The 27,951-nt window shown below is 41.0% G+C and overlaps 1 protein-coding gene and 1 long non-coding RNA gene across 16 annotated transcripts in view; one reads left to right on the forward strand and one right to left on the reverse strand.

Moving 5' to 3' along the window:
- LOC105484456 (uncharacterized) overlaps nucleotides 1-1,415 on the reverse strand; it is a 46,459-nt gene extending 45,044 nt beyond the window's left edge. The window contains exon 1 of the long non-coding RNA XR_003018739.2: nucleotides 1,226-1,415. This is a non-coding gene — a long non-coding RNA (uncharacterized lncRNA). The remainder of the gene's footprint in view (nucleotides 1-1,225) is intronic.
- Nucleotides 1,416-1,539: 124 nt separating this feature from the next.
- The window catches only part of LOC105484451 (RAB GTPase activating protein 1 like), a 796,528-nt gene continuing 770,116 nt past the window's right edge, over nucleotides 1,540-27,951 (forward strand). For 3 of the 15 annotated variants that reach the window (XM_011746062.3, XM_011746064.3, XM_071069700.1), the window contains exon 1: nucleotides 1,542-1,720. Coding sequence is in view for 7 of the 15 variants with exons in the window: in XM_071069699.1 (XP_070925800.1) it covers nucleotides 8,739-8,744 (6 nt within the window). In the remaining 8 variants the exon portion in view is untranslated. Of the gene's footprint in view, nucleotides 1,721-8,664; nucleotides 8,745-27,951 lie in introns of those variants that run through there. The other 12 variants (XM_011746060.3, XM_011746063.3, XM_071069708.1 and 9 more) reach the window with 7 other exon arrangements.

Raw genomic sequence — 27,951 nt, forward strand, 5'->3', positions numbered from 1 at the left:
AGCTTCACTCCAATTAGAAGATACCTGAAGGCAGAAACTATGGCTTTGTCAGCTGTTGACTTCCTCATGGTGCGCAGTGTAAATATACTACTACTTTATTTAGTAGATTCTTAGTACTTGTTGGCAGATTTACTAATAGTTCCTGTACATCTCAGCAAATCAACAGATGATTTAGGTTATTCTAACCCTATCTTTATTTAATATAATAAAAACTTTCAGCATTTATTGTTAGGCCCAGGGCTAGGTAGGCTCCTGAGATAGAGAAGTTCATAAGGGAAGGAGCCCAGAAGGTAGGGGAAACAAAAAAATAGTTACAACACTCTTGATATGTCGCAGCATATATAGACATTAACATCAGGAAAAGCTGAGGGGTGGGGGGAAGGAATTTGTGAGGGAGGGCCCTTTGGACAAATGTCACGTTTCTCAGAGTAGCTTTTAGATATGGGTGGGAAAATGAGGGCAGGGCAATTGAAGTGGGATAGAAGGGAGATACTTAAACTAAAGTAATTCTAGGGCTCCAATCACTGACACAGGTAACTCTTCCTACACTATATTCATTTATCCATGCAATCACATTCATTGAGTGCTTCCTATGAGTTAGGCAGGGTGCACTGTGTAAGATACAAATGAATGAAGCAGGTCCACAGCGGTTGTCTAGGGGGATAAAATGCTGCACAGGGCAACCTGGATAAGCCTGACACGTTAGGTGCCACAAAGCTACAGAAACAAAGTGCTAAGGAGATTCGGAAAATTTACAGGTCATTTCTGGATGCAGGATCTGGGAAGAAGGATGTCCACAGTTCAAAGATCAGTACAATCTTCGTAGCGAAAAAGCGTTGGTTTATTCTACCTCTACCTAGTTTGTGCCTCAACATCTTTGACCCCAAAGGATAAAAAGGTGCAAATAAGGGCACATTTTCTTCATAGAATACGTAATGGTGTTTATTTAATGCTTTCCTCTTCATTCCCCGCAGTGATTTCCCTCTTCACTCTCCCCCGAGTCTCACAGAAGGAACTAACAAGGGAGCGCTTCACAAGCACAGACACCTTTAAAGAGGCGCAGAAAAGAGTACTTGGTGAAAAAGTTAGTATTCTTTCAGGTGACTTTCCTTAAGATTACTGGTCATTAAGAATGAAAATATGTAAACCAGGTTTACGAGCAAGAAAACAAACTCTCCACATTCAGAGTTAATCTTCGAACTCAGCAACCGTCAGCAGAACTCACCCCCATCGAGGCGGGCTCGCGGGCGCGGTCCCACCCACAGGCCCCTCCCCCGCGGAGGTTCTCCAGCGCCGCCCATACTGCCGCCCTTCGCGCGTCCCTGCTTTAACAGCTCTGGTTCTGTCAGGACCTCACTCCTCCGCCCCCGGCGCAACCGCGGCCAGGCAGCGACGTGCACCCGCGTGTGCGCCGCCGCCGCCCGGCAGAGTGGGCGCCTCCGACATCAGGAGCGCGCACGCCGTGCCGAGGGGCCTGGACGAGCGCGCTCCCGACCCACCGCCTCCTCCTCCTCCCCCTCCTACTCGGCCCGCCCCCTCCCTCGCCTCTTCCTGCCAGGCCGTCCTTCTCCCCTCCCCTCTCCGTTCCCTCCCCCCTCCCCGGGCTCCAGTGGCGGCGGAGTGAACGGGACCGGCCCGGCCTCAGAGCGCGAGGTGGCGGGTGGGACGCGGGCGCCTGAAGGAGTTGTTGTTTCGGCAGCGCCCGCGGAGACGTGAAGAGGTGAGGCGAGGGCGGCCTCCTCGGGACACGAGGGCGGCCCGGCGGCCCGGATCCACGGGCCGAGGCTGCTTGGGTGTGTTGGCGTCGGGCTGAGCCTGGGGAGGGTCGAGATGGGGCCCCGGCCCGGGACGGGGATGCGGGAGGACCGTGGGAAGGCAGGCACCGGGCGGGTTCAGGACTGTCGGCCGCTTCCCGGACGCCGCGGTTCTCCCAGGTGGCCGCCCCTGGCAGCTAGGGCGGGCGGGGTCTGCGCCCTTACCTGGGGGCGGGGTAGTGGCTTCTGCGGCCGCCGCCTCCAGCTGTGCCCTCCTGACATTGCTGCCTGGGCGGCTGCCGCCCGCTGCTACGCTGTGGCTGCTGCTGGATTCGCAGTCCCAGCAGCCCTGCGTCCGGTGGGCGAGTGGTTAGAGTATTTTCTTACCCACACGCAGGCTTCTGTGCTCGACCGTTTCTCTCCCTCGCCCTTCCTCTTCCTCCCCCGAGCACTTTGCTCGGCTCCTGCTGTTGATGCTTGTGGTTTTGTAGTTTGGGATGGGCTGCGTTCCGGGCAGATCCCTACCTGCAGGGAATGCCCCGCTTCAGAGTTGACCTCCTGAGCCATGACAAACACCTCCCCCCAGCCCCCACCCAGCTTCTGGGTGCTCAGTGTCCTGATAACTGAGTCAAAGTTTCTGAGACTGGGCTGGTACTTTGCACTGGTCGCCAACGGTACAGGGCTGGGCAGTGCGTCAGCATGTGGAAAGGGGCCACCGGCTAGCGGGATATGGCCGGGTGCATGGGAGCTGAACTGACGGGTTTCACATACTGGGCAGTGTGTCCAGGTCCTTGGATCTCTCAGATACGGTTATATTAGAATATGTGCCAAAACTTAGGTGGTCACTTGCAAAATTGGTTTCATGCAAGTAAACTGAAATGCCAGCCTTATTACACTAATGGTAAGGAGAACTTTTGCTTGCCGGACAGATTTCAGCGCAGTTTGGAAAATGATTTTAAGGCCTTTATTTTTGACACTGGAGGGGTTTAGGGATTTTTAATACATTTAAATTTCCTTGTGCATAGTGGGAGGTAAGTAGTTGCTTGTTAAAATTCTGAAAACACAGTTTCATGAAAACCTTCTGACTTTTCTTACAGTAGTGTTTATGTTTGACATCTTCTGTAGAATATCCATTAGATATGATGTCAGAAGATACGGATGTGAAGTTTGCTTGTGGTCACATTGGAAGTTGATTTTGTTCATGGAAAATACTGGTTCACAAGCTCCTAGTACTAGAAAACTGGCCTGTGATTCATTTTCTCAGTATAGCGTCCATTATAAAATTGACAATGAGATTTCCAAGGAGAAAGACTAGTTGAACTTTATGTATACATTATCATCAAATTGTATTAAATGTACACCTGCTTCAGGGGTTAGCTCTAGACTTTGAGTTACACTGGTGTCTATACTAAATCAGTTCAATAAATGAGCTGATATTATGTTTTGTTCATTTGGAGAGAAGTAGATAAAGCAGGGCAGAATTTATATATTAGCATATTATATAGCCTACATTTGCTCTGATGTGTATTATTATTATTATTATTATTATTATTTGGGACGGAGTTTCGCTCTTGATGTCCAGGCTGGAGTGCAATAGCGCCATCTCGGCTCACCGCAACCTCCGCCTCCCGGGTTCAAGCGATTTTCCTGCCTCAGCCTTATGTGTAGCTGGGACTACAGGCATGCTCCGCCACGCCTGGCTAATTTTGTATTTTTAGTGGAGACGGGGTTTCTCCACGTTGGTCAGGCTGGTCAAACTCCTGACCTCAGGTGATCTGCCCGCCTCAGCCTCCCAAAGTGCTGGGATTACAGGCATGAGCCCCGTGCCCGGCCTCTGATGTGTATTATTAAGTCATCTGGGGAGAAGTAGATGAAGTAGGGCAGAGCTTATATGTGAACATATTATATAATCTACATTGTCCTCTAGAAAGCTGGAAACAAGTTAGTAAGTCTCAGTACGATTGGGGCATATGGTGAATATACAAACCAACTTTAAAAAGTGTGACTGTAAATGTACGAAGTTTGTTTGTTTGTTTGTTTTAAAGAGACAAGGTCTCGCTCTGGCGCCCAGGCTGGAGTACAATGGCTCAATCCTAGCTCACTGCAGCCACAAAGTTCTCCTCACAAGAGATCCTCCCACCTCAGCCTCCTGAGTAGCTGGGAGTACATGCACATGCCACCGCACCTGGCTAATTTTTTGTTTTAGTTTTGTAGAGTCAGGGGTCTCATCATGTTGCCCAGGCTAGTCTCCAACTCCTGGCCTCAGGCAGTTCTTCTGCCTTGGCCTCCCAAAGTGCTGGGATTACAGGCCTGAGCCAACCATGCTTGGCCCCCTTTTTTTTTCCACCTGAGTTATTTGATGGGAATTTCTATATGTTACAGTTGTGATATTCTGAGAATTTTTGTTTCTTTGATAATTGTTTCATGATTTAGATATTTTCTTTTTATCCTAGTAGTTATGATTTTTTTCCTTTGAATGAAATAATTTTATTAGGCATGTGAAACAGTAGTTTTCATGTAATCAGCTCACCAGTTCTAAATTTGTGACTTTTAAAAAACTTGAATTTTTTTCTTTGCCTTAACCCAAACTTGAATTTGCTCAGCCGCTGTATATTTATTTGAACTCTCAGATGATACAGCATTGAAGCGGAAAGTCCTTTTATCCATTCTTTTGGAGTAATCAAAAGAAGGAATTCTGTTGTGCCAAGTAAAAATATGTGTAGGAGATAGCTAGGCTTCAAGACATTGACTTTGAAGAGAGTAGCAGCGAAGTAGCAAAAATTTTCTTTTTTTTTTTTTTTTGTTTGAGACGGAGTCTTGCTCTGTCCCCCAGGCTGGAGTGCAGTGGCGCGATCTCGGCTCACTGCAAGCTCCGCCTCCTGGGTTTACGCCATTCTCCTGCCTCAGCCTCCCAAGTAGCTGGGACTACAGGCGCCTGCCACCTCGCCTGGCTAGTTTTTTTTGTGTTTTTAGTAGAGACAGGGTTTCACCGTGTTAGCCAGGATGGTCTCGATCTCCTGACCTTGTGATCTGCCCGCCTTGGCCTCCCAAAGTGCTGGGATTACAGGCTTGAGCCACCGCACCCGGCCGCAAAAATTTTCTGTATTGAGGGTGTAGAACTGGGGCTGCATTCCAACCTACCATTGTCTTCAAGTGGGGTATGGATCGTTATGACTGGTTAGAGGAGGTTTGGAGAATGAAGTTGATGCTGTAATGCTATGGGATTCCCAGGCGCAGAGCTTGCCTATGTCTTAATTTTAATGAGTTCTATATTTTTGTAACTCTTGACTTATAGAAATGGGTCAGCCATTGAGTCTGAGGATGACCAGCAGCCCAAGGCTATTCCAGGTGCTGGTATTTCAAAGATGGCTCAGGGATTTCTTGTGGAGATGATCTGATGAGCATTTTGCTATTACAAACAGTGGAGGCTGAGAAAGTATGGACTTGAGCCTGAGGTATGGTAAAAGATACTCGTTTTTAAAGGAGAGTTTTAATGTTGATATTATAGAGAAATACGTTGTTTGACTCCTAGACTTTCAGAATGGGAAATAATTTTGACTTTATAGTCAGTATTTGAATTGAGTATAAGTTTGTGAATTTCAGTGGACCCTAATAAGGAAGAGTTAATGAATTAAGCAGAGCTTTCATCTCTGAACATCTCCTTTTTCTACTTCATTTGCTTCCCATATTGCTCTTATTCAACAAATGGGATGGCATAATTGAGTATAGCAAGTTTATGCGCATGCTAAGTCTTTTTTGTTATCTTTTGGTGTTTTTTGGTGTACTTTTGGGGATTTTCCTGGGAAAGTTCTAGGCATATATTCAGTTGATTTAGAGTTAGATTTGGGCTAAGATTATTAGTATACTTGAAATTCTGAGCATTCTTATTTTCTAAATAGCTTTTAAAATAGAAAACATTTTGCCATTGCTGTTGGGCTTCAAAAAAACAAAACCCAACAACACAATTCTTTATAAATACTCATGAAAAATCAGGTTACAGGCTGTGTTGTGATAGACATTGTACAGCCAAAAATATATTTAAGAAAATTCTCACCCAGTTTAGTAAGCTTAAATAAGAAGAAAATAAGACTTTTTTTAAAAAAATAAAAGCCTGATTTTCCCAGAATATGAAGCCTAACTACTGTTTGCTGTGTTATTTTCCCTCTTGCCTATTCTAAATTCAGCAAGAACTATGCATCCCTAGTCCATGGTAAAAGCTTAGTTCTCGTAGGGGATTCTTAGTAACGGAGGTCTCATTGAGGGATGCAAGGGATTTTGATTGGGAAACATCAGGCATGGAACATTTCCTTTTTACTGCTCTAATTTTCTCTGTACCTGGCTATGCAGTGGGATGGGAACAGGAGCACAAATACTAGAATTATCTGGATTTTTTTTTTTATACTATGGATTTCCTATTCTTACCCCCTACCTGCCCTCCAACCCATTGCTAAGTGAGCCATTGATAGTAGGAGTGTGTTATATCCTTTAGGTATGTAGGGCTGAACAAATGCTAGGAACCTTGGCACTTGGCTGATATTCCATAAACCAAATTCCTGCTCTGTGTAATTTGCCTTCTGGTGATATCAGGAGATATTTGTTAATCCCATTTTTGAAGAAAAATATGAATTGTGGTGAAGAGACATCTGTAACCAAGAGTAAGATTTATCAAATTAGGTAGTATACCTAAAGACATCAGGAGGTTGTTTATCTGAACATTTATTAAACTCTTTTGACTGTGACCTACAATAAAAAATACATTTTACTTCTTGATTCAGCAAGTGCACACACACACAAAGTTGACAGTTTGGTGAAATAATATTTATCTTTTCAGGGCCCTGTTGAGTTGGCTATAATGGCTTGCAAGACCAGTTGTGCATATCTCTTCCTATCTAGCTCTATGTCCAGTGACATCATGTTGGTAGCTCAAAATTGGTCATGGTGGGAATATTGACACCAGGAAATTCAGCAAATGGTATTCTCAGGGCTTCCCTCTTCTTAGGTAGTTGTTAAACATTTATAGCACCCCATTGTTTATAACACACATAGATACATTCTGTTATTTCATTTCATTTTTAAAATGCTGGGTTTTGACTTCCAAATTAATTTTACACCCAGATAATGGATTATGGCCTACAGTTAACAACAAATACAACTAGTTTAGCCTACCCTCTTAACTTTGTAAGTGAAGGAACATACTAAAAGCCTCAAGTCCAAGGTTAGATAGTGAGTGAGTTATTAGCAAAGCCAGGGCCCTGGACTCAATCTGGAGTTGTTTCTGGTGGGCTTCTTTCCTAACCTCACTTAGTATGTATAAGGGATTGTGTTAATCAGTTTGAATAAAGATGGACCTTGACCCTGAGGACTTTATGCTTAGGTGGGGGATTAAATATGGAAACAGCAATGATAATGAAAGGCAGAAAGTAATGGGTGGTAAAAAGATAAAGATAAGGAACTGTAAGAGTTGGAAGAGGGAGAGATTACTTTTAGTTAAAGTAATGGGTGGTAAAAAGATAAGGAACTATAAGAGTTTGGAGAGGAGGGAGAGATTACTTTTAGTTGTTGTTGTTTTTTGACCCAGGCTGGAGTGCAGTGGTACAATTTCGGCTCACTGCAACCTCCGCCTCCCAGTTTCAAGCAATTCTCCTGCCTCAGCCTCCCTGAGTAGCTGGGATTATAGGCACTCGCTGCCACGCCCGGCTAATTTTTGTATTTTTAGTACAGATGGGGTTTTGCCATGTTGGCCCGGCTGGTTTTGAATTTCTGACCTCAGGTGATCCACCCGCCTCAGCCTCCCAAAGTGCTGGGATTACAGGCGTGAGCCACCATGCCTGGCCTGCTTCTAGTTTTAAGGATAAGAGAAGAGGTGACATTTGAACTATGTTTTTTTTTTTTTTTTTTTTTTGCGATAGCATCTCACTCTGTGACTCAAACTGAGTGCTGTGGTGCCATCACAGCTCACTGCAGCCTTGATTTCCTGGCCTCTCGCAGTTCTTCTGCCTCAGCCCCCAAGTGGCTGGGACTATAGGCACACACCAACATGCTTGGCTAATTTTTGATTATTTGTAGAGATGGGGTCTCATGATGTTGCCCAGGCTGTTCTTGAACTCCTGGACTGAAGCTGTCCTCCTGCCTTGGCCTCCCAAAGTGCTGGGATTACAGTTTTGAGGCACCATGCCTGGCCCCTGAACTATGTTTTGAAGAATGGGTAGGATTTGGACGTGTGGAAATAGGACAACTCGTATCACCCTGGGCCAAGGGCCAGGGTGATCAAAGGCATACAAGCATGGACAGGGAAAAATGAATAGTGAAAGAGCTAGGCAAGAAGGAGTCAGTTAGCACCAGATGGTTAAGAGCCTAGAATGCCAGTTTTCCTTTCTGCTTTTTGGTTTATCTTTCATTTTTGACTCTGGAGCAATCTAGTACTTCTTAACATTTCAAGATTTATTTATTGTGATTAAAATATGATCCAGAGAGCACCTAAGTATCCTTAGAGTAGAAGCTGAAGGGAAAAATTATTAGTTTTAGAGAAGCAACCTTGAGTTTACCAATTCTAAAAGTGTTGGAAAGTAAAAAATATTTTATTTGTAAGGAGATACAGTGTTTTTTTTTTGTTTTTTTTTTTTAAGTTCACCAAATAGCATCACATTGGCTGGAGCAGAACAGGAAGCAGTTTTGAAAGTCTTTACAAGGGCCTTCTAAAATGTGATTTCTAAATGACTGGATCTTAATTTTTGGAGGCAGGTTTAGTTCAGGCAGAAGGGTAGTTTATACAGATCCGCAGCTGAGCTGAGTAGCTTTTAGAATTTAGGGCAGCAAAGCAGGGTATTTTACGCAAAATTCATTTGTAAGGGATTGATGGCTTCTTTACTCCAAGAATTTTCTTAGATTTCAGTATTTATGTCTTTAACAGCCGGTGTGACTGAAGATGTTTTGAAGTCTTGGATGGAACTTGCCTTATTTCACAGGTGAATTGGGTGGCTAGAAATGAAGGTAAATGCCAGTAAGTTGTGTCTGTTAATCAAATTGAAGTACTGGTGGCAGTTCTCAAGATTTTCTGTCTGCTGATGATTTCACACTTACTGCTTCTAATTACATGGTGTATAGTCGATTTGAAGAAGCCTTGGTTCTCTTTGACCCACCAGTTCTGTAAAGGTAAAAGCCTTCTTAGAGTGTTGCCCAGGTAACAGCACATACAGAGACTGTTTAGTAGCTTGTCACAGAAGTGTGTGGAAAATTTTGGAAATGTTGGTAAAGAAGTTGCTATAGTAAATAACTGGTTGGTAAAAAGCTGGGCTACTTCTGCATAGTTGATAAAGAGTTTTTGAGATGAGCCTTGGTTCTAAAATAAATATGAATTGTGTCATTGCCATACTATTTTCTTCGGTTAAATAAGCTCCTAATATGTAAATGTTGTTGTCCTATCATTTTAGAAGGTTTCAGCAGTTTCATATGAACTGTTCCACAACATAGCACGCCCCAAACACCACGATAAGAGTTCAAATACGGCATGGCCCAGATGCCTCACACCAGTTAAATGATAAAGTTAATCATGTCAGCACAGTGTTTTTTAAAAGTTTTTTCCCCCTCTTTTTTGAGGCATGTTAGTTTTCACAAATTGAGGTTATTAGAATCTTTCCAGATTTTCTACCACCATTTTTTTTGTGTGTGTGTGTGGTAAAAAGTACAATGATGGTGTCCTTAAACTATGTAAACATTTGTAAAGATATACACACATACACATAGTGTGTGTATATGTATGTGTAGACATACATACATATATATTTACATATCATTAGTTGTTGGAATTTGTGGTGAAAATACACCCACCCACGGCAAATGACTGAAAACAAGTGTTCTGGCTCTTTGAAGACTACCATGTGAAGTATTCACAAATATGAAAGTAATGCAAACCCAAAGGGAGTTTTTGTATGCCTGATTTCAAGAAAGGAGCATTTTAAGAGGCAAGTATGGAATTCATTCATATACCAGTGAGGAATTTCTCAACTTCTCCTTTACCCAGCACATACACCCATTTACCATCCTCATTATTAGCAGTAAGCAAAATTATGGAACTTTGAATCAGACTTCTACTACAAGCGATGCAAATAAATATTATTTTTAGAAAAAATACAAACTTGTGGTTTTGAGTTACAAAGGTTTAAGAGACACATATCACTAGTTTTTAAATAAACTACATGGAGTGTTTTCTGTGCTTCAAGATGTTTTAATTGTCATTGTGAGGCCTTTTGCTGAGAGCATTGTATAAAGGCATAGTTGTTAAAATGGTTATTAGGTGTTCTTTGAATAGTTTATTTTTCTGTAGTCAATTTGTCTTGCATACACTGATGGCCGGGCGTGGTGGCCCACACCTGTAATCCCAGCACTTTAGGAGGCCAAGGCAGGCAGATTGCTTGAGGCTAGGAGTTTAAGCCTAGTCTGGTCAAGATGGTGAAACCCCGTCTCTGATAAAAATAAAAAATTAGTGTGGTGCGTACCCATAGTCCAAGCTACTTGGGAGGCTGAGGCACAAGAATCTCTTGAACCTGGAAGACGAAAGTTGCAGTGAGCCGAGATCGTGCCATTGCACTCCAGCCTGAGCTGCAGAGTAAGACTCGGTCTCAAAAAAAAAAAAAAGAATATAGAGTATACTACTTCACTGAAAAATCAACCATTGAAGGGAGGTTATATATATATATTGGCAGACAGTAGGGTTTCTGCTGTTGTTTTAGAGTAATTTTGTTATTCAGCAGCTGTTTATCCCCAGACCTCATTCATTTATTACTGCTTTTTCCATTTCTTTTTAATCTCATGAACTGTATTCTTTCATTTTAAATCTCTCATATTTGCCCTGCAGTCAGTGGTCATATTTGTACTAATGTTTTGATTTGCCATTGCCTGTGCAAAGATCTATTACCAAGTTGCATTATGAAGTTGGTATTGAATGGTAATTCAGTTAATGTCCTCTTCTCTCCATTCTTTTTTTCCTTCCGTATTCTAGAAGTTACCCTAACACTAGTGTTAGATTCCTGGCAAAGTTAATGGGAAAATGAAATTAAATATTACTGTTATTCAAATCCTAGGATGACCTTTTTGCCAGTACTAATGAACATACAAAATTCTTTAGCATGAATTACACAGCTTAAATTTTCACTGAGGCTAGGCCTCTTAAGTTTAAAAAATTAAAAGTTAAAAAAATATTTATGGGGTACAAGTGCAGATTTCTTACATGTGTAGATTCTTACATGTATAGATGTGGTGAAGTCTAGACTTTTAGTGCACCTATTACCTGAATATCCACCATTCTGTATGTCCATGTGTACCCATTGTTTAGCTCTCACATACAAGTGAAAACATGCGGCATTTGACTTTCTGTTTCTGAGTTATTTTACATATGATAATGTAGGCCTGTTAAGGTAAAAACCATTCTGACATGCATTTTATAGTTCTTTTCAACGTTATCAATAGCTTTGCTAGATGAAACAGGTTTCTTCTGTTGCACTTGGTATCACAAACAATAAATTAGCTATCCCTACCATTTGAAAATATAAGATAAAGGTTTTTTTTTTTTTTTTTTTTTTAAACACAGAGTCTTGCTCTGTCTCCCAGGCTGCAGTACAGTGGCGTGATCTCAGCTCACTGCAACCTCTGACCTATGCCTCCCGGGTTCAAGCAATTCTCCTGCCTCAGCCTCCTGAGTAGCTGGGACCACAGGCATGTGCCATCATGCCTGGCTAATTGTATTTTTAGAAGTACTTTCACTGTGTTGGCCAGGCTGGTCTCGAACTCTTGAACTCATGATCCGCCAGCCTTGGCCTCCCAAAGTGCTGGGATTACAGGCGTGAGTGACCGTGCCTGGCCCAGATAAAGTTTTTTTTTAAAAGATAATCTAGTAATAGTAGGAAAGAGAAACCACTTTATCAGTTAATCTACTACTTCCCATTTTGAATATAAATTTCATTGTGTTGCATGCTAACTTCATTATGTTCTACTGAGTATTTACTTTTCTAAAGACAGAGCTTTAACAATTTTTCTTTTTTTATCGTGTTTTGGAGACAGGTATCTCTCTGTTGCCCCAGCTGAAGTGCAGTAGCACGGTCATAGCTCATTGCAGCCTGGAACTCCTGGGTTCAAAGTGATTCTCCAACCTTCATCTCTGGAGTAGTTGATGGGACTATAGAACTGCACCACCACACTCTGCTAATTTTTTAAATGGGAGTCTCCCTGTGTTGCCCAGGCTGGTCTCAGACTCCTGGGTTCAAGCAATCCTCCTGCCTCAGCCCCTTCCAAAGCATTGGGATTACAGATGTGAGCCACTAAACCCTGCGCAATTTTTCACCTTTTGAGAATTTCACTTAGAGGAGGATCATAGTAGCTTTTAGACATTTTTATCAGTTGTCCAAGGGTGGAAAAAAGTAGTTAAGATGCAAGTAACTATAAACATTTTTGGTTTTGTGGGAGACAGTGTAGGTAGAACATAGGACCTTAATTCTTGATCTGCTGCTGTGAGATTCAGAGAGAATAAGTGATTTAGACACAACTTTTTTCTCCTCTTTGCACACTAACCGTGAGCTAACATTGAGTGTTTACATGGGGTATTTATTACATAAGAAAATGTACATTATCTAGCTAACCTTCACAGTAACCATATGAGGTAGGAATGATTATAATATCATTTCCAGTTTGCAGGTGAAGGAAACAGGATTAGAGAACTTCAGTAACTTACTTAAGATCACATAGCTTGGCTGGGCACGGTGGCTCACACCTGTAATCCCAGCACTTTGGGAGGCCGAGGCGGGCAGATCACGAGGTCAGGAGATAGAGACCATCCTGGCCAACATGGTGAAACCCCAGCTCTACTAAAAATACAAAAATTAACTAGGCATGGTGGCATGTGCCTGTAATCCCAGCTACTCAGGAGGCTGAGGCAGGAGAATCACTTGAACCAGGGAGGCTGAGGTTGCGGCACTGCACTCCAGCCTGGTGACAGAGCGAGACGCCATTTCAAAAAAAAGAAAAAATCACGTAGCTTGTGAGAGGCAGTTATTTCTTGCTTCTAAATCTGTCTCACAGTGCCTCTCTACTACTACTCTGTATTGACAATCTTTAAATGGGATGATACTTGCTTTGCACATTTCATAGGGTGGTTATGAGAATCAAAAAAGATAAGATGTACAAAAGAACACACGGATGTCTCTGGTATATTAATTTTATTGGATAATATTTGAGACACCAAAGAAATCTTTGAAATCTTGTATACATATATTAGTTTGTAATCAGTAATGCTATAAAATAAGTTTAACAGATGAATATTTGAAAAGTTATCTATAAAGACATATTTTGTGTGCATTCAAGGGATCTGTGAGTGAAAGGTAGAGGAAGGCAGAAATGTAGGGATGTATTGAATAAAAAGTGGATCATATGATCTCTAGCAGCCTGAATTCTTTCTGCAGTGAGGAGTATATGTAAGTAACAGGTGACCTATAAGATCCCTCCAACATCAATAATCTATGAGTCTTTGTTATGGGTTACTTTTTTTCTGTTAGAATATCCTCAAATTAGCTAGATGTGCCCAAAAGAGCTTTTTAATTTTATTTTAGCTTAGATCATCAATAATCACCATTCTTTGTCCTTTTCTAAAATTGTATATATTTAAGGTATACCACATGATGTTTTGCTATACATATACAAAACATATATAGATACAAAATCATGAAATGATTTGTATGTTTTGATATACAGATACAAAATCATGAGATGATTACTACAGTTAAACAAATTAACCTATCCGTCTCCTTCCACAATTTTTAAAATTGTCTGGTATGAGCATCTAAAATCTGTCTTAGCACATTTTATATATACTATACAATATTAATAATTATAGACATGCTGTGCATTAGCTCTCCAGACTTATTCATCCTACATAACTGTGAGTTTGTACCCTTTGACCTACTTATTCCCATTTACTCTTGTTTCTATGTATTCCGCTTTAAAAAAAAAAAAAAAAAAAGGATTTCTCCGGGTGTGGTGGCCCACGCCTGTAATCCCAGCACTTTGGGTGGCCGAGGCAGGCAGATCACGAGGTCAGGAGTTCGAGACCAGCCTGACCAACATGATGAAAACCCGTCTCTACTAAAAGTACAAAAATTAGCCAGGCATGGTGGCATGTGCCTGTAATCCCAGCTACTTAGGAGGCTGAGGCAGGAGAATCGCTTGAACCCAGGAGGCAGAGGTTGCAGTGAGCTGAGATCATGCCACTGCACTCCAGCCTAGGCGACAGAGTGAAACTCCATCTCAAGGCCGGGCGCGGTGGCTCAAGCCTGTAATCCCAGCACTTTGGGAGGCCGAGACGGGTGGATCACGAGGTCAGGAGATCGAGACCATCCTGGTGAACACAGTGAAACCCCGTCTCTACTAAAACTACAAAAAACTAGCCCGGCGAGGTGGCGGGCGCCTGTAGTCCCAGCTACCCGGGAGGCTGAGGCAGGAGAATGGCGTGAACCTGGGAGGCGGAGCTTGCAGTGAGCTGAGATCAGGCCACTGCACTCCAGCCTGGGCGACAGAGCGAGACTCCGTCTCAAAAAAAAAAAAAAAAAAAAAAAAGAAACTCCATCTCAAAAATAAATAAATAACACTTTGGGAGGCCGAGGCCGGCGGATCACGAGGTCAGGAGATTGAGACCATCCTGGCTAACCCGGTGAAACCCCGTCTCTACTAAAAAATACAAAAAACTAGCCGGGCGAGGTGGCGGGCGACTGTAGCCCCAGCTACTCCGGAGGCTGAGGCAGGAGAATGATGTAAACCCAGGAGGCGGAGCTTGCAGTGAGCTGAGATCTGGCCGCTGTACTTCAGCCTGGGTGACAGAGCGAGACTCCGTCTCAAAAATAAATAACACTTTGGGAGGCCGAGGCCGGCGGATCACGAGGTCAGGAGATCGAGACCATCCTGGCTAACCCGGTGAAACCCCGTCTCTACTAAAAAATACAAAAAACTAGCTGGGCGAGGTGGCGGGCGACTGTAGTCCCAGCTACTCGGGAGGCAGAGGCACGAGAATGATGTAAACCCGGGAGGCGGAGCTTGCAGTGAGCCGAGATGGCGCCACTGCACTCCAGCCTGGGCGACAGAGCGAGACTCTGTCTCAAAAAAAAAAAAAATAAATAAATAAATAAATAAATAAAAGAATAAAAAAATAAAAAAAGGATTTCATATATAAGTGAGATCATGTTGTATTTTTCTTTTTGTGTCTGGCTTATTTCATTTAACATAATGTCCTCCAGGTTCATCTGTTGTTTCAAATGACAGTATCTCTTTTTTTTTAAGGCTGAATAATATTCCCGTGTGTGTGTGTGTGTGTGTGTGTATGTATATATATATGCCACAAATTCTTTATCTGTTCACCTTAGGAGAGACACTTAGATTGTTTTCATAATCTAGGCTATTGTGAATAATGCTGCAATGAATATGTGCAGGCATGTATCTCTGTGAGATGCTGATTTCAGTTTCTTTGGGTGTATACCCAGCAGAGGGATTTCTGGATCATAGGCAGTTCTATTTTTAATGTTTTGAGGAACTTCTGTACCATATTCCATAATATTTGTGTAGCAATTTACATTTTCTTTTTTTTTTTTTTTTGAGACGGAGTCTCACTCTGTCGCCCAGGCTGGAGTGCAGTGGCCCGATCTCAGCTCACTGCAAGCTCCGCCTCCCGGGTTCACGCCATTCTCCTGGCTCAGCCTCCCGAGTAGCTGGGACCACAGGCGCCCGCCAGCTCGCCCGGCTAGTTTTTTGTATTTTTTAGTAGAGACGGGGTTTCACTGTGTTAGCCAGGATGGTCTCGATCTCCTGACCTTGTGATCCACCCGTCTCGGCCTCCCAAAGTGCTGGGATTACAGGCTTGAGCTACCGCGCCTGGCCGCAATTTACATTTTCAACAACAGTGTACAAGAGTTTCCTTTTCCCAACACTTTGGCCAACACTTTTCGTCTCTTGTCTTTTTGATAATAGCCATCCAAACAGGTGTGAGGTGATAGCTCATTGTGGTTTTGATTTGCTTTTCCCTGATAATTAGTGACGTTTTCAGTGCTTTTTCATATACCTGTTGGCCCTTTGTATGTCTTCTTTGGAAAAGTGTCTCTTCAGGTTCTTTGCCCATTTTTTAATTGGGTTTTTTTTTTTTTTTTGCTGTTGAGTTGTGAGAGTTCCTTATGTATTTTGGATATTAACCTTTTACCAGATATATAGTTTGCAAATATTTTCTCCCAGTCCATAGACTGCCTTTTCATTTTGTTGTTTGTTTTGGAGAAGCTTTTTAGTTTGATGTAGTCCTACTTATTTATTTTTGCTTTCGTTGTTTGAGCTTTTGGTGTAGTATCCACCAATATCATTGCCAACTTCAAACAATATCAGGGAGCTTTCCCCCTGTGTTTTCTTCTAGGGGTTTAAAGGTTTTATTATAGATATTAATGTTTACTTCTTGAAACTATTTTAGCAAACATCATTCTTTAAATGTCAGTTGCACTTAGATTGAATACAAATATATAATTGTCTGAGTAAGATGCAGCTATGGTGTTTTGCTTTTTCCCCCCCAAGTTAAAAAGATCTTTTTTTTTTTTTTTTTTCTTGTTGCCCAGGCTGGAGTGCAATGGCATGGTCTCAGTTCACCACAGCCTCTGCCTCCTGGATTCTAGTGATTCTCCTGCCTCAGTCTCCCTAGTAGACTGGGATTACAGGCGTGCGTCACCACACCCGGCTAATTTTGTATTTTTAGTGGATTGGGGTTTCTCCATGTTGGTCAGACTGGTCTCAAACTACCGACCTCAGATGCTCTGCCCGCCTCAGTGTCCCAAAGTGCTGAGATTACAGGCGTGAGCCACTGCGCCCGGCCATTAAAAAGATTTTTCTGAGGATGGGGTGGGTGAAATGGCTTCCTATTACATTATTACATACTTGGTTCTTAATGCATTTCTTATGACTTCCTCTTAAATTTGGATTTCCTGAGTGTGCATTTTGAGAAGAACCTTAATATCATTATGTATATGAAAGGTCATTTTAATTTTATGTAGTGTTATAAGTTTATGGCTTTTTATACAGTTGGTTTCATTCTCCGTCATTGTTTTTTTCAACAAGCATTTATTTGTCAAGTAGAATGTGGGTTTTTTGCTGGAGAAGCAGAGATGAGAGATTGTTGAAGAGCTGACAGTCTTATTGGGGAAACAGATAAATAGAGTAGAGAGTAGCAAAGAGGGGGCACCACAAGATGTGTCTTCCGAAGGATATCTAAGCTGATCTGGGTGTCAAGTAAGGCTGTCTGGAATATCTGAGTTGATAGAAAGCAAGAGGGATATTTTAGATATAGTATGAAACTTTGACATAGTAAGTCTTTACCTATCTAGACCCAGTGTCAGTACCTCATCTCTCTGAAATATTACAAAAGACCCCAATAGTTGTCAATTTAATAAGAAATTCTTTATAAATAAAGCTCTTTAGGCTGTCACTGAGAGTTCATTTTTACTTTATATGTGATACTTAGGGTTTCTAAGGTTGTAGTAGATTAAGGAGGAATAATTTACAAGCAGCAAGGTGCTGCCATGAACATATTGATAACGAGACAGATTTCTGACAACATGGTAGCAGTGAAGAAATTGGAAAAAAAAATACACACACACACACACACACACACACAACCGGATAAGTCATAGATAATACAAGGAAAACATCCTTGGACAACTAAATTCGCTTTAAGGGTATCAAATGTATTTATAATACTATAGAATAATAATGAAAGTTTGCTGTGCTCTCTGTTATCAAGAAAATATGAAATATATGTTCTGTATAGTATATATATTAGTCAGGATTCTTCAGGGAAACAGAACCAATAGGATAGCTAGGTGTAGATACAGATGTGTTGGAATTGGCTTACACAATTATGGAGGCTGAGAAATCCTGTGTTAGGCTGTCTGCAAACTAGGGAACCAGGGAAACCAGTAGCTCAATTCAAGTCCAAAGGCCTAAGAACCAGCAGAACCAACATTGTATTAGGTTGGTGCAAAAGTGATTGAGGTTTTTGCAAAATAACTCTCAATTTGAGACTGAAGGCTGAAAAACGAGGGGGCTGCTGATGCAAGTCCTGGAGTCCAAAGGCTGGAGAACTTGGAGTTCTGAGGTCGGAGGGCAAGAGAGACAAATGTCTGAGCTCCAGAACAGGGAGCAAGAGAGTGAATTTGCCCTTCTTCTGCCTTTTTGTTTTATCTTATCCCCCAGCAGATTGGATGGTGCCTGCCTACGCTGGGTAAGGGTGGATCTTTCTTACTCAGTCTGTTGATTCAAATGGCAGTCTCTTTAGGAAACACCCTCATAGGCATATGCGGAAATGATGCTTTTACTAGCTATCTGGGTATCCTCTCGTTTAGTCAAGTTGACAACTAAAACTAGCTATCACAGTAAATCTATGATGGTATTAAAGTATTTATATTACTAAGATTTTTAAAATATGAACTAGGATGAAAACCAGGGAGTAAACTTAGTACAGTTATCAAATTGTTTTTTTCAGTATGATTGATTTCTAAAAGGCTTTGAATAACCATAGATTTAATTTTCTTATATGTATATGATGTAGACCTGCAGATTATGGAATACTAGACATTGTTCAGTACAATATTATATAACTGTAGCTAAGAAATTCCTTATATAAGATACCGGAGTTATGGTTCTTAACCACTTGGGTACCAAGAATTTTTAGAGAGCGTGAACCATGTCATCTTTTTGCTCCAGATGTCATGAAGTTGGGGTCTAAGCATAGATATCATCTTAAAAAGCCTTTCTTGAGACTGTGGTCTCTGTTAGAAACCTCTTATTTGTGCTTTTAAAGCATTCCTATTTTCCTCTTTGTTGTCATGCTAATCACATTGTATTGCAACTTGCCTGTTTCTGCATTAGACTACAGGCTTTTTGGCTTTTTTTTTTTTTTTTTTTGGGGACAGAGTCTCATGATCTTGGCTCACTGTAACCTCCGCCTGCCGGGCTCAAGCAATTCTCCTACCTCAACCTCCTGAATAGGGACTACAGGCACATGCCACCACGCTCTGCTAATTTTTTTTTCTTTTTCTTTTTTTTCTTTTTGAGACAGAGTGTTGCTCAGTTGCCCAGGCTGGAGTGCAGTGGTGCGATCTCAGCTCACTGCAACCTCTGCCTCCCAGGATCAAGCGATTCTCCCACCTCAGCCTCGCGAGTAGCTGGCATTACAGGCACCCGCCATTGTGCCTGGCTACATTTTGTATTTTTGTAGAAATGGAGTTTCACTATGTTGGCCAGGCTGGTCTTGAACTCCTGACCTCAAATGATCTGCCTGCCTTGGCCTCGCAGAGTGCTGGGATTAGAGACATGAGCCACTATGCCCAGCCAGGATTGCTTAATTCTTATAATAGTCCTGTATTACTAACAGTTTAGCAAGAAGACAGCATTGTTTTAGATTTTGCAAACCTCTGTAATGTCTGGCTTCACAGAAGACATACAAATTCTCATATTTGTTACAGCATTCACCCTATTGCAGTATGCTGTTTGGGTTGAAGTATCCAAAGAAAAGCTGACCTCATATGTAGCTTGTAAAGGGAGGAGTATTTTAATAGTCTTTTAAGATAATGTCAATATTTTTCTTTTATATCATACCACAATTCTACAGTTGGTAGTTTTATATTAATGGTTAGTTGCCATGTGAAATATTATATCACGTTAATGAACCTTTTGTAACCTGTTACATTTAAAATACACTGATCTGTCTTGCAGTTTGAATGGATCTTTTATCTATGCATAATTTTGTAACCGGTCATTTGTAAGGCATTGGTTCACTGATTAATGCAGATCTTTACAATATTGGCACATCTTATACCATATAAAGAAGTCAAGTTGGGCATGGTGGCTCACACCTGTAATCCTAGCACTTTGGGAGGCCGAGGCGAATTGCTGGAGCTCAGGAGTTTGAGATGAGCCTGGGCAACATGGTGAAATGCTTTCTCTACCAAAAATACAAAAAACTTAGCCAGGCGTGGTTGCACATGCCTGTAGTCCCAACTACTTGGGAGGCTAAGATGGGAGTATCATTTGAGCCTAGGAGACGGAGGTTGCAGTGAGCTGACATGGCACCACTGTACTCCAGCATGGGCAACAGAGGGAGACCCTTTTTCAGGGGAAAGAAAAAAAAAGTTGGTATTTGTTAATACCGCCATCAATGTCATCAGAAAAGTCTTCTAAGGGCTGGGCATTTTGTAATCCCAACACTTTGAGATGCTGAGGCAGGCAGATCATTTGAGTCAGAAGTTTGGGACCAGTCTGACTAACATGGTGAAAACCTTTACTAAAAATACAAAAAAATTAGCTGGTCACGGCGATGGGCACCTGTAATTCAAGCTACTCGGAAGACTGAAGAAGGAGAATTGCTTGAACCCAGGAGGTGGAGGTTGCAGTGAGCTGAGATAACACCACTGCACTCCAGCCTGGTCGACAGAGTGAGACCTTCTCTCAGAACAAAACAAAACCAACAGTGTAAAAGCATTCCTATTTCTCCACAGCCTTGCCAGCATCTGTTGGTTCCTGACTTTTTAATAATCACCATTCTAACTGGCATGAAATGGTATCTCATTGTGGTTGTGATTTGCATTTCTGTAATGACCAGTGATGATGAGCTTTTTTTCTTATGTTTGTTGGCTGCATAAATGTCTTCTTTTGAGAAATGTCTGTTCATATCCTTTGCCTACTTTTGATGGGGTTGTTTGTTTTTTTCTTGTAAATTTGTTTAAGTTCTTTGTAGATTCTGGATATTAGACCATAGTCAGATGGGTAGATTGCAAAAATTATCTCCCATTCTGTAGGTTGCCTGCTCACTCTGATGATAGTTTCTTTTGCTGTGCAGAAGCTCTTTAATTAGATTCCATTTGTCAGTTTTGGGTTTTGTTACAGTTGCTTTTGATGTTTTAGTCATGAAGCCTTTGCCCATGCCTGTGTCCTGAATGGCATTGCCTAGGTTTTCTCCTAGGGTTTTTATGATTTTGGGTTTTACATTTAATTTTTGTATAAGGTGTAAGGAAGGGGTCCAGTTTCAGTTTTCTGCATATGGCTAGCCAGTTTCCCCAACGCCATTTATTAAGTAGGGAATTCTTTCCCCGTTGCTTGTTTTTGTCAGGTTTGTCGAAGATCAGATGGTTGTGGATGTATGGTGTTATTTTTCTGAGGTCTCTGTTCTGTTCCATTGATGTGTATATCTGTTTTGGTACCAATACCACGCTGTTTTGATTACTATAGCCTTGTAGTATAGTTTGAAGTCAGGTAGCATGATGCCTTCAGCTTTGTTCTTTTTGCTTAGGGTTGTCTTGGCTATATGGATTCTTTTTTGGTTCCATATGAAATTTAAAGTAGTTTTTTCTAATTCTGCAAAGAAAGTCAATGGTATCTTGATGGGAATAGTATTGAATCTATAAATTACTTTGGGCATATGGCCATTTTCACAATATTGATTCTTCCTATCCATAAGTATGGACTATTTTTCCATTTGTTTGTGTCCTCCCTTATTTCCTTGAGCAGTGGTTTGTAGTTCTCCTTGAAGAAGTTCTTTATGTCTCTTATAAGTTGTATTTCTAGTTATTTTATTCTCTTTGTAGCAATTGTGAATGGCCTAATTTGGCTGTCTGCTTGTCTATTGTTGGTGTCTAGGAATGCCTGTGGTTTTTGCACATTGATTTTGTATCCTGAGACTTTGCTGAAGTTGCTTATCAGCTTAAGGAGTTTTTGGGCTGAGATGGTTGGTGGCAGTATAAATTAGTTCAGCCATTGTGGAAGACAGTGTAGCAATTCCTGAGGGATCTGGAACCAGAAATGCCATTTGACCCAGCAATCCCATTACTGGGTATATACCCAAAGGATTATAAATCATTATGACATAAAGACAAATGCACACGTATGTTTATTGCAGCACTATTCACAATAGCAAAGACTTGGAACAAACCGAAATGCCCATCAGTGATAGACTGGATAAAGAAAATATGGTACATATACACCATGGAATACTATGCAGCCATAAAAAAGAATGAGTTCATGCCCTTTGCAGGGACGTGGATGAAGCTGGAAGCCATCATTCTCAGCAAACTAACACAGGAACGGAAAACCAAACACCACATATTCTCACTCATAAGTGGGAGTTGAACAATGAGAACACATGGACCCAGGGAGGGGAATATCACATACTGGGGCCTGTTGGGGGCTGGGGGGCAAGGGAAGGGAGAGCATTAGGACAAATAAGTAATGCATGCAGGGCTTAAAACCTAGGTGATGGGTTGATAGGTGCTGCAAACCACCATGGCACATTTATACCTATGTAACCTGCACATTCTGCACATGTATCCCAAAAGTAAAACAAACAAACAACAAAACAAAACAAAACAAAAAAATCCCAGAAAAGTCTTTTAAGTAGTGTGAGGCTGTTAAGCTAATTTTTTTTTTTAAAGAGACAGGGTCTTGCTGTGTTGCCCGGCCTGTACTCAAACTCCTGGGCTCAAGTGATTCTCTTGCCTCAGCCTAAGCTGATTTTTGCTTGAAGCTAAAATTTTGTCATTGGCAACAAATACTGTCAGTTGTTTTCTTCGAAGTGACTGTCTTACCTTGTTCTATTTGGAGAAAATGTCTTCCAGATACCTGAGTCCTTACAACTATAGTTTGTCAGTTCGTTCTTCTTTAAAGTAAAAATGGTATTCTATGAAGAAAGTGGTTACTTTAACTTGCTACTGAAACAATTACACAAGTGCATTTTCTTCTGAAAACTATTATACTTCGGTGTGCAGCAGAAATACTTTGTGTATTTCCTACTTTGTCACATAGAATGTTAGAAAGATGTGTGCTCAAAAGGTTGGAGACAATAATTTTTGCTGTTTCATTGAAGACAGTTTTAAGCAGCACACACACACACATTTTTTAACTGAGCACATATGGTTGTACGGTGACTACCAGTTTACTTTGGTGCTGCTGTTTCATTTGTGTTAAGACACCAGCAGTCTCACTCACCATTGCTTTTGCACCATCACATTAGCGCAGTGAAAAAAGCAAATAATGTCTTAGTATTATTAGGAAAATTGCTTTGACCTTATGAACTCTCTGAAAGGGTCTTAGGGGACTTCTGGGGTCCATGGACCACACTTTGGAAATAGCTGGAATAGAGCAAGCCCTGTATAAGCCCAGCAATTTGTTGTTCAGTGTTACTTTTTCATCTTATGTATGCATTTAATGTAGAAAATAATACGTTAGTATTATTCAATAATTTGGATATTTGTTAAAGTCTCAGAATACATTCCTTGGAGATAGCAAGAGTATGCTGGAGCAAACATTTTTTTTTTTTTTTTTTTTTTTTTGAGACGGAGTCTCGCTGTGTCTCCCAGGCTGGAGTGCAGTGGCGTGATCTCGGCTCACTGCAAGCTCCGCCTCCCGGGTTCACGCCATTCTCCCGCCTCAGCCTCCCAAGTAGCTGAGACTACAGGCGCCCGCCACCACGCCCGGCTAGTTTTTTGTATTTTTAGTAGAGACGGGGTTTCACCATGTTAGCCAGGATAGTCTCGATCTCCTGACCTCGTGATCCACCCGTCTCGGCCTCCCAAAGTGCTGGGATTACAGGCTTGAGCCACCGCGCCCGGCCTGGAGCAAACATTTTTAAAATAACTTTATTGAAACATGTTTTATAATGCATATTCTTAAGACTCTTCTTCCTAAAAGGAATAAAGAATTAGTTGAGATTTCCATAAGGGATACCTTTATATCAGTTGCTAAGTTCAGGGTACTGATCCTGTATAAGAATAGATTCCAATTCAGATCTATAAAGAACAAAATAGTTTAGTGAAAACATACACACAGGATTTGGAGGTAGTAGAGAACAGTTGTTCTAGAGCCAGACAGACCTGGTTTGAACCCTGACTCCATTGTTTTAACCTTGGGCAAGTTGATGTGACTACACTGTCATTTCTTAGCACCCTTTACTGCTGCTTTATATGTTCTCGAGGTCTTTCATTAGTACTAGAATAATGATACAATGATAGTGATGCCTGTAATTATGACAAGTGGAAACTTGCTATTTCCTCCATTAACTAAAATTTGAAAACCATAATTGATAAACTTTGCTTAAGTTGTACGTTTTTTTGAGAGGAGGCCTCATTCTGTCATCTACCTTGGAGTGCAACAATGTGATCATAGCTCACTGCATCCTTGAACTCCTAGGCTCAAGGGATCTTCCTCCCTTAGCCTCCCAAGTAGCTGGGACTGAAGGCACATGCCACCATGCCTGGCTAATTTTTTATATTTTTTGTAGAGACAGAATCTCGCTTTGTTGTCCAAGCTGGTATCAAACTCCTGGGCTTCAGTTATCCTCCTGCCTTGGCCTCCCAAAGTGCTAGGATTATAGGCATGAACCACCGCACCTGGCCAAGTTTTACTTTCATTTTGTGAAAATGGTACCCGGTAGCCTCTGAATAATATATATTTCTTGTTGTGTTTTAAAATTTGGCTTGTGTTCGTGTATTCAGTCTTGATAATTTAATAATTCTTAAAATACTTACTCTGTGCCTGGTACTTGTTTCATGCTTTACCTGCATTATTTCATTTAAGATCAATATGTGAAGTGGGTACTTTTCTTACATTTAATTCACATGAGAAAAGAGGGATACAGGGAGATTGAGTAACTTGTCCTATATAATATGGTTTATAAGTGGCAGAACTGAGATGTAAACTTTTCTATTAGGTTCTTTTTTGCTTCAGTTAACACCAGAAAAGTAGCTTAAACTTAGGATGTACATAGGTTATATGCCAGTACTAAGCCATATTATTTTATTTTGATTTATTTTTTAAGAGATGAAGTCTTGCTGTATTGTCCAAGTTGGTCTTGAATTCCTATGCTCAAGTGATTGTCTCACTTTGGCCTCCCGAGTAGCTGGAATTATGTGCATGTGCCACTGTGCCCAGTTACTAATCATTTTATATAAGGGTTTTTTTTTTTTTTTGAGACGGAGTCTCGCTCTGTCACCCAGGCTGGAGTGCAGTGGCGCAATCTCGGGCCCACTGCAAGCTCCGCCTCCCAGGTTCACGCCATTCTCCTGCCTCAGCCTCCTGAGTAGCTAGGACTACAGGCGCCTGCCACCACGCCCGGCTAATTTTTTGTATTTTTAGTAGAGACAGGGTTTCACCGTGTTAGCCAGGATGGTCTCAATCTCCTGACCTCATGATCCGCCCGCCTCGGCCTCCCAAAGTGCTGGGATTACAGGTGTGAGCCACCGTGCCCAGCCTATACAAGGGTCTTGAGCATCATCTGTGGATTTTGGTATTCATGGGGATCCTGGAATCAAGCCCCCACAGATACCAAGGGACTGTAACCACCATTACTAGTAGGGCTGTGAAGAGAGAGTATGTGTGTGTAAGGTTACTGAGCATATGCCAGTAAGGGAGACAAACAAATTAAGGGCTTTGCCAATAGAAAGAAGGGAGATGGGTAGGAATGATTATTTACATAGGTAGCAAAGGGTGTCTGCTACTTTGTGTCTTTTAACCACTACTATACTGTACTCCCTCCCTAATTTAAGAAGATATTTTAAAATAAAAAGCATAAATGAGGGAGAAATATAAATGGTAATAAATTTCAGGATAGAAGAAATCCTATGAAGATTTGACAGTTACGGTGGTTAGGTAGTCTAAGTTCTGATGCAGATGGGTAAGTAATACAGATCATGTTAAAAAGCAACTTTGGGGTGAATTAATATAACTGTGTCCTCGGTGGACTGATTAGTAACCACTTGCTTTACTTAACCCTAATTCGCTTCGTGTTAAATAATTTGGTTTAGCTGTGTATTTTCAGGGCTATGGGAAGAAACTGAGGAGATTCAGGGAAAGAAAATGAAATATGCATTAAGGAGATGAAGCATAGGCTGTCTAAGCTAATTACCAGAATTAGTGGAATTTGTCTGTATGTTAGTAGAGAGAAAATAAGTGACTTTAATAGTTTTCAAGCTTATAAAATTTCGAAGTTGAAATGGCTCCTGTCTCTCCCACCCCTTCAATTCCTAGAAGAGGAAATTGAGATTATAATAAAATACTTTGGTTAGAGGTAAAGAACAGCTTTCCGACTGTAGAGGTTATTAAACACTGGATCTTAGGGGAAGAGGGCCAGCTGTAGGTTTCAGTCAAAAGATGAAGTGAAAAGGCAAGACCCATAAATCGTAAGTTATAGTTTAAGCAGTGAAATTACAGTTTAAGCCATTTTTGAAGCTGTCGGGACATAATTCTGAGTCTGAATATTTCCACAGTCAAGCTCCTGAAGGTCCTGCCTCCCATCCTATCCTCTCTCCCCACTTGAATGAATCTTTGTTAGCGTTTAAGACTTTTAGTTCCCCCGTGTAAACAGTTCTACAACAGTGTAGAATTTAAAAAATTAGAACTGCAAATATGTGTTGCCCTAAGAAATACATCAACTATTTTGATTTTTTTTCATGTTGCCTTTCTCAGTATGGCTATTTAAAGTTTCTTAAGACATTTTTTTCCCACTAAGTTATTTATGTTTATTATGGAAAACCAGAAATAACTTTTGTGAGCATGTTATAATTTTCTAAAGCTTTTTCTTTATATGCATGTGTTTCAGAGTTGTGTGACTCTATAGTTTCATAACAGCATGCATAATAACACTGAGTTATAATAGTTCCCTTATTATCTCTTTCCTATTAGACCATGAGCCCCTTTAAGGCATATATTATTGTGTTCATCTTTATATACCTTGCAAAATCGATGTACTTCACATAAAGATGAGGTGAGAGTTGTAGATAACAATTTGTATATTTTCTTGATCTATCACTAGCATTTTCTTCCATATTTTATTAAAATGGATGCCAATAAAAACAGATAAATTATTCAACTCACTCTGTTGTCCAGGCCCTGCAGTGGTGAAGATCACGGCTCAGGGGGTGTTGCTTTGTTGCCTAGGCTGATCTCGAACTTCTGGGCTTAAGTGGTACTCCTGCCTTGGCCTCCCAAAGTCTTGGGATTACAGGTGTGAGCCACCGTGTGAGCCACCAAAACCGGCCTAAAGATATACTTTATTTTTTAAAGCAGAAAGTACAGAGAGTTCCTGCATATCCCCTGCCCCTACACGACATGCACAACCTTCCCCACTATTGGCATTCATACATCAGGGTAGTAAATTTATTACAACTGATGAACCTACTTGACACATCATTTCTTCACCTTAAGTCTGCAGTTTACATTAGGTTTCACTATTGATGTTATACATTCTGTGGGTTTTGACAAATGTATAATGAATGACATGTGTCCACCATTATTAGTATCATATGGAATAGTTTCACTGCTCTAAAAATCCTGTATTCAGCCTATTCCTCCCTCCCTGGACCCTAATTTGTCTTGCCTCAATACTTTTGCCTTTTCCAGAGTGTCATGTAGTTGGAGTCATAGAGTATACAGCCATTTCAGATTGGCTTCTTTCACCTAGTAAAATGTAGTTACTGTTCCTTTGTGTGTTTTCATGGCTTCATAGCTCATTTCTTCTTAGCATGGAATAGTATTGCATTTTGTCTGGATGTACCATGGTCTATCTGTTCATCTACTGAAGGACATCTTGGCTGCTTCCAAGGTTTGACAGTTATGAATAAAGCTGCTGTAAATATCCATGTGCAGGTTTTTGTATGAATATGTTTTCAACTCATTTGAGTAAATACCAAGTAGTGCAATTGTGGGGTCATATGGTAAGACTGTGTTTAGTTTTGTAAGAAACTGTCAGACTGTCTTCCAAAGTAGCTGTATTATTTTCTATCTCCACTAACAGTGAATGAAATGACATCATAAATTTAAATTCACTTAAAATGTCCAAAATGAAATCTGTCAGCATTTTTTTTTTTTTAATAAATTAAAACAAAAACAAAACACTTTTAAGCTCAGGAAATTAACCTCCAGAGTACTTTCAGAATATCCCAGACAAACTGGGGCTTCTCAGATTAATCTTTGCAGGTTGATCTTTGCCTGGGATCTTCCATATAAAATTTAAAAATGAAGTCTTATGGTAGCTGTTCTTGCCTAGAGTCTCTGCTAATAGAGAAGTTTCATGAAACTCTACAATGTTAATCCCTTATAAACTATGGATTTAGAAACTCATATTCCCAGACTAAGACCTAGTCTCTTT

This window comes from Macaca nemestrina, chromosome 1 (assembly GCF_043159975.1).
Source record: "Macaca nemestrina isolate mMacNem1 chromosome 1, mMacNem.hap1, whole genome shotgun sequence".
In the NCBI taxonomy this organism is placed as follows: Eukaryota; Metazoa; Chordata; class Mammalia; order Primates; family Cercopithecidae; genus Macaca; species Macaca nemestrina.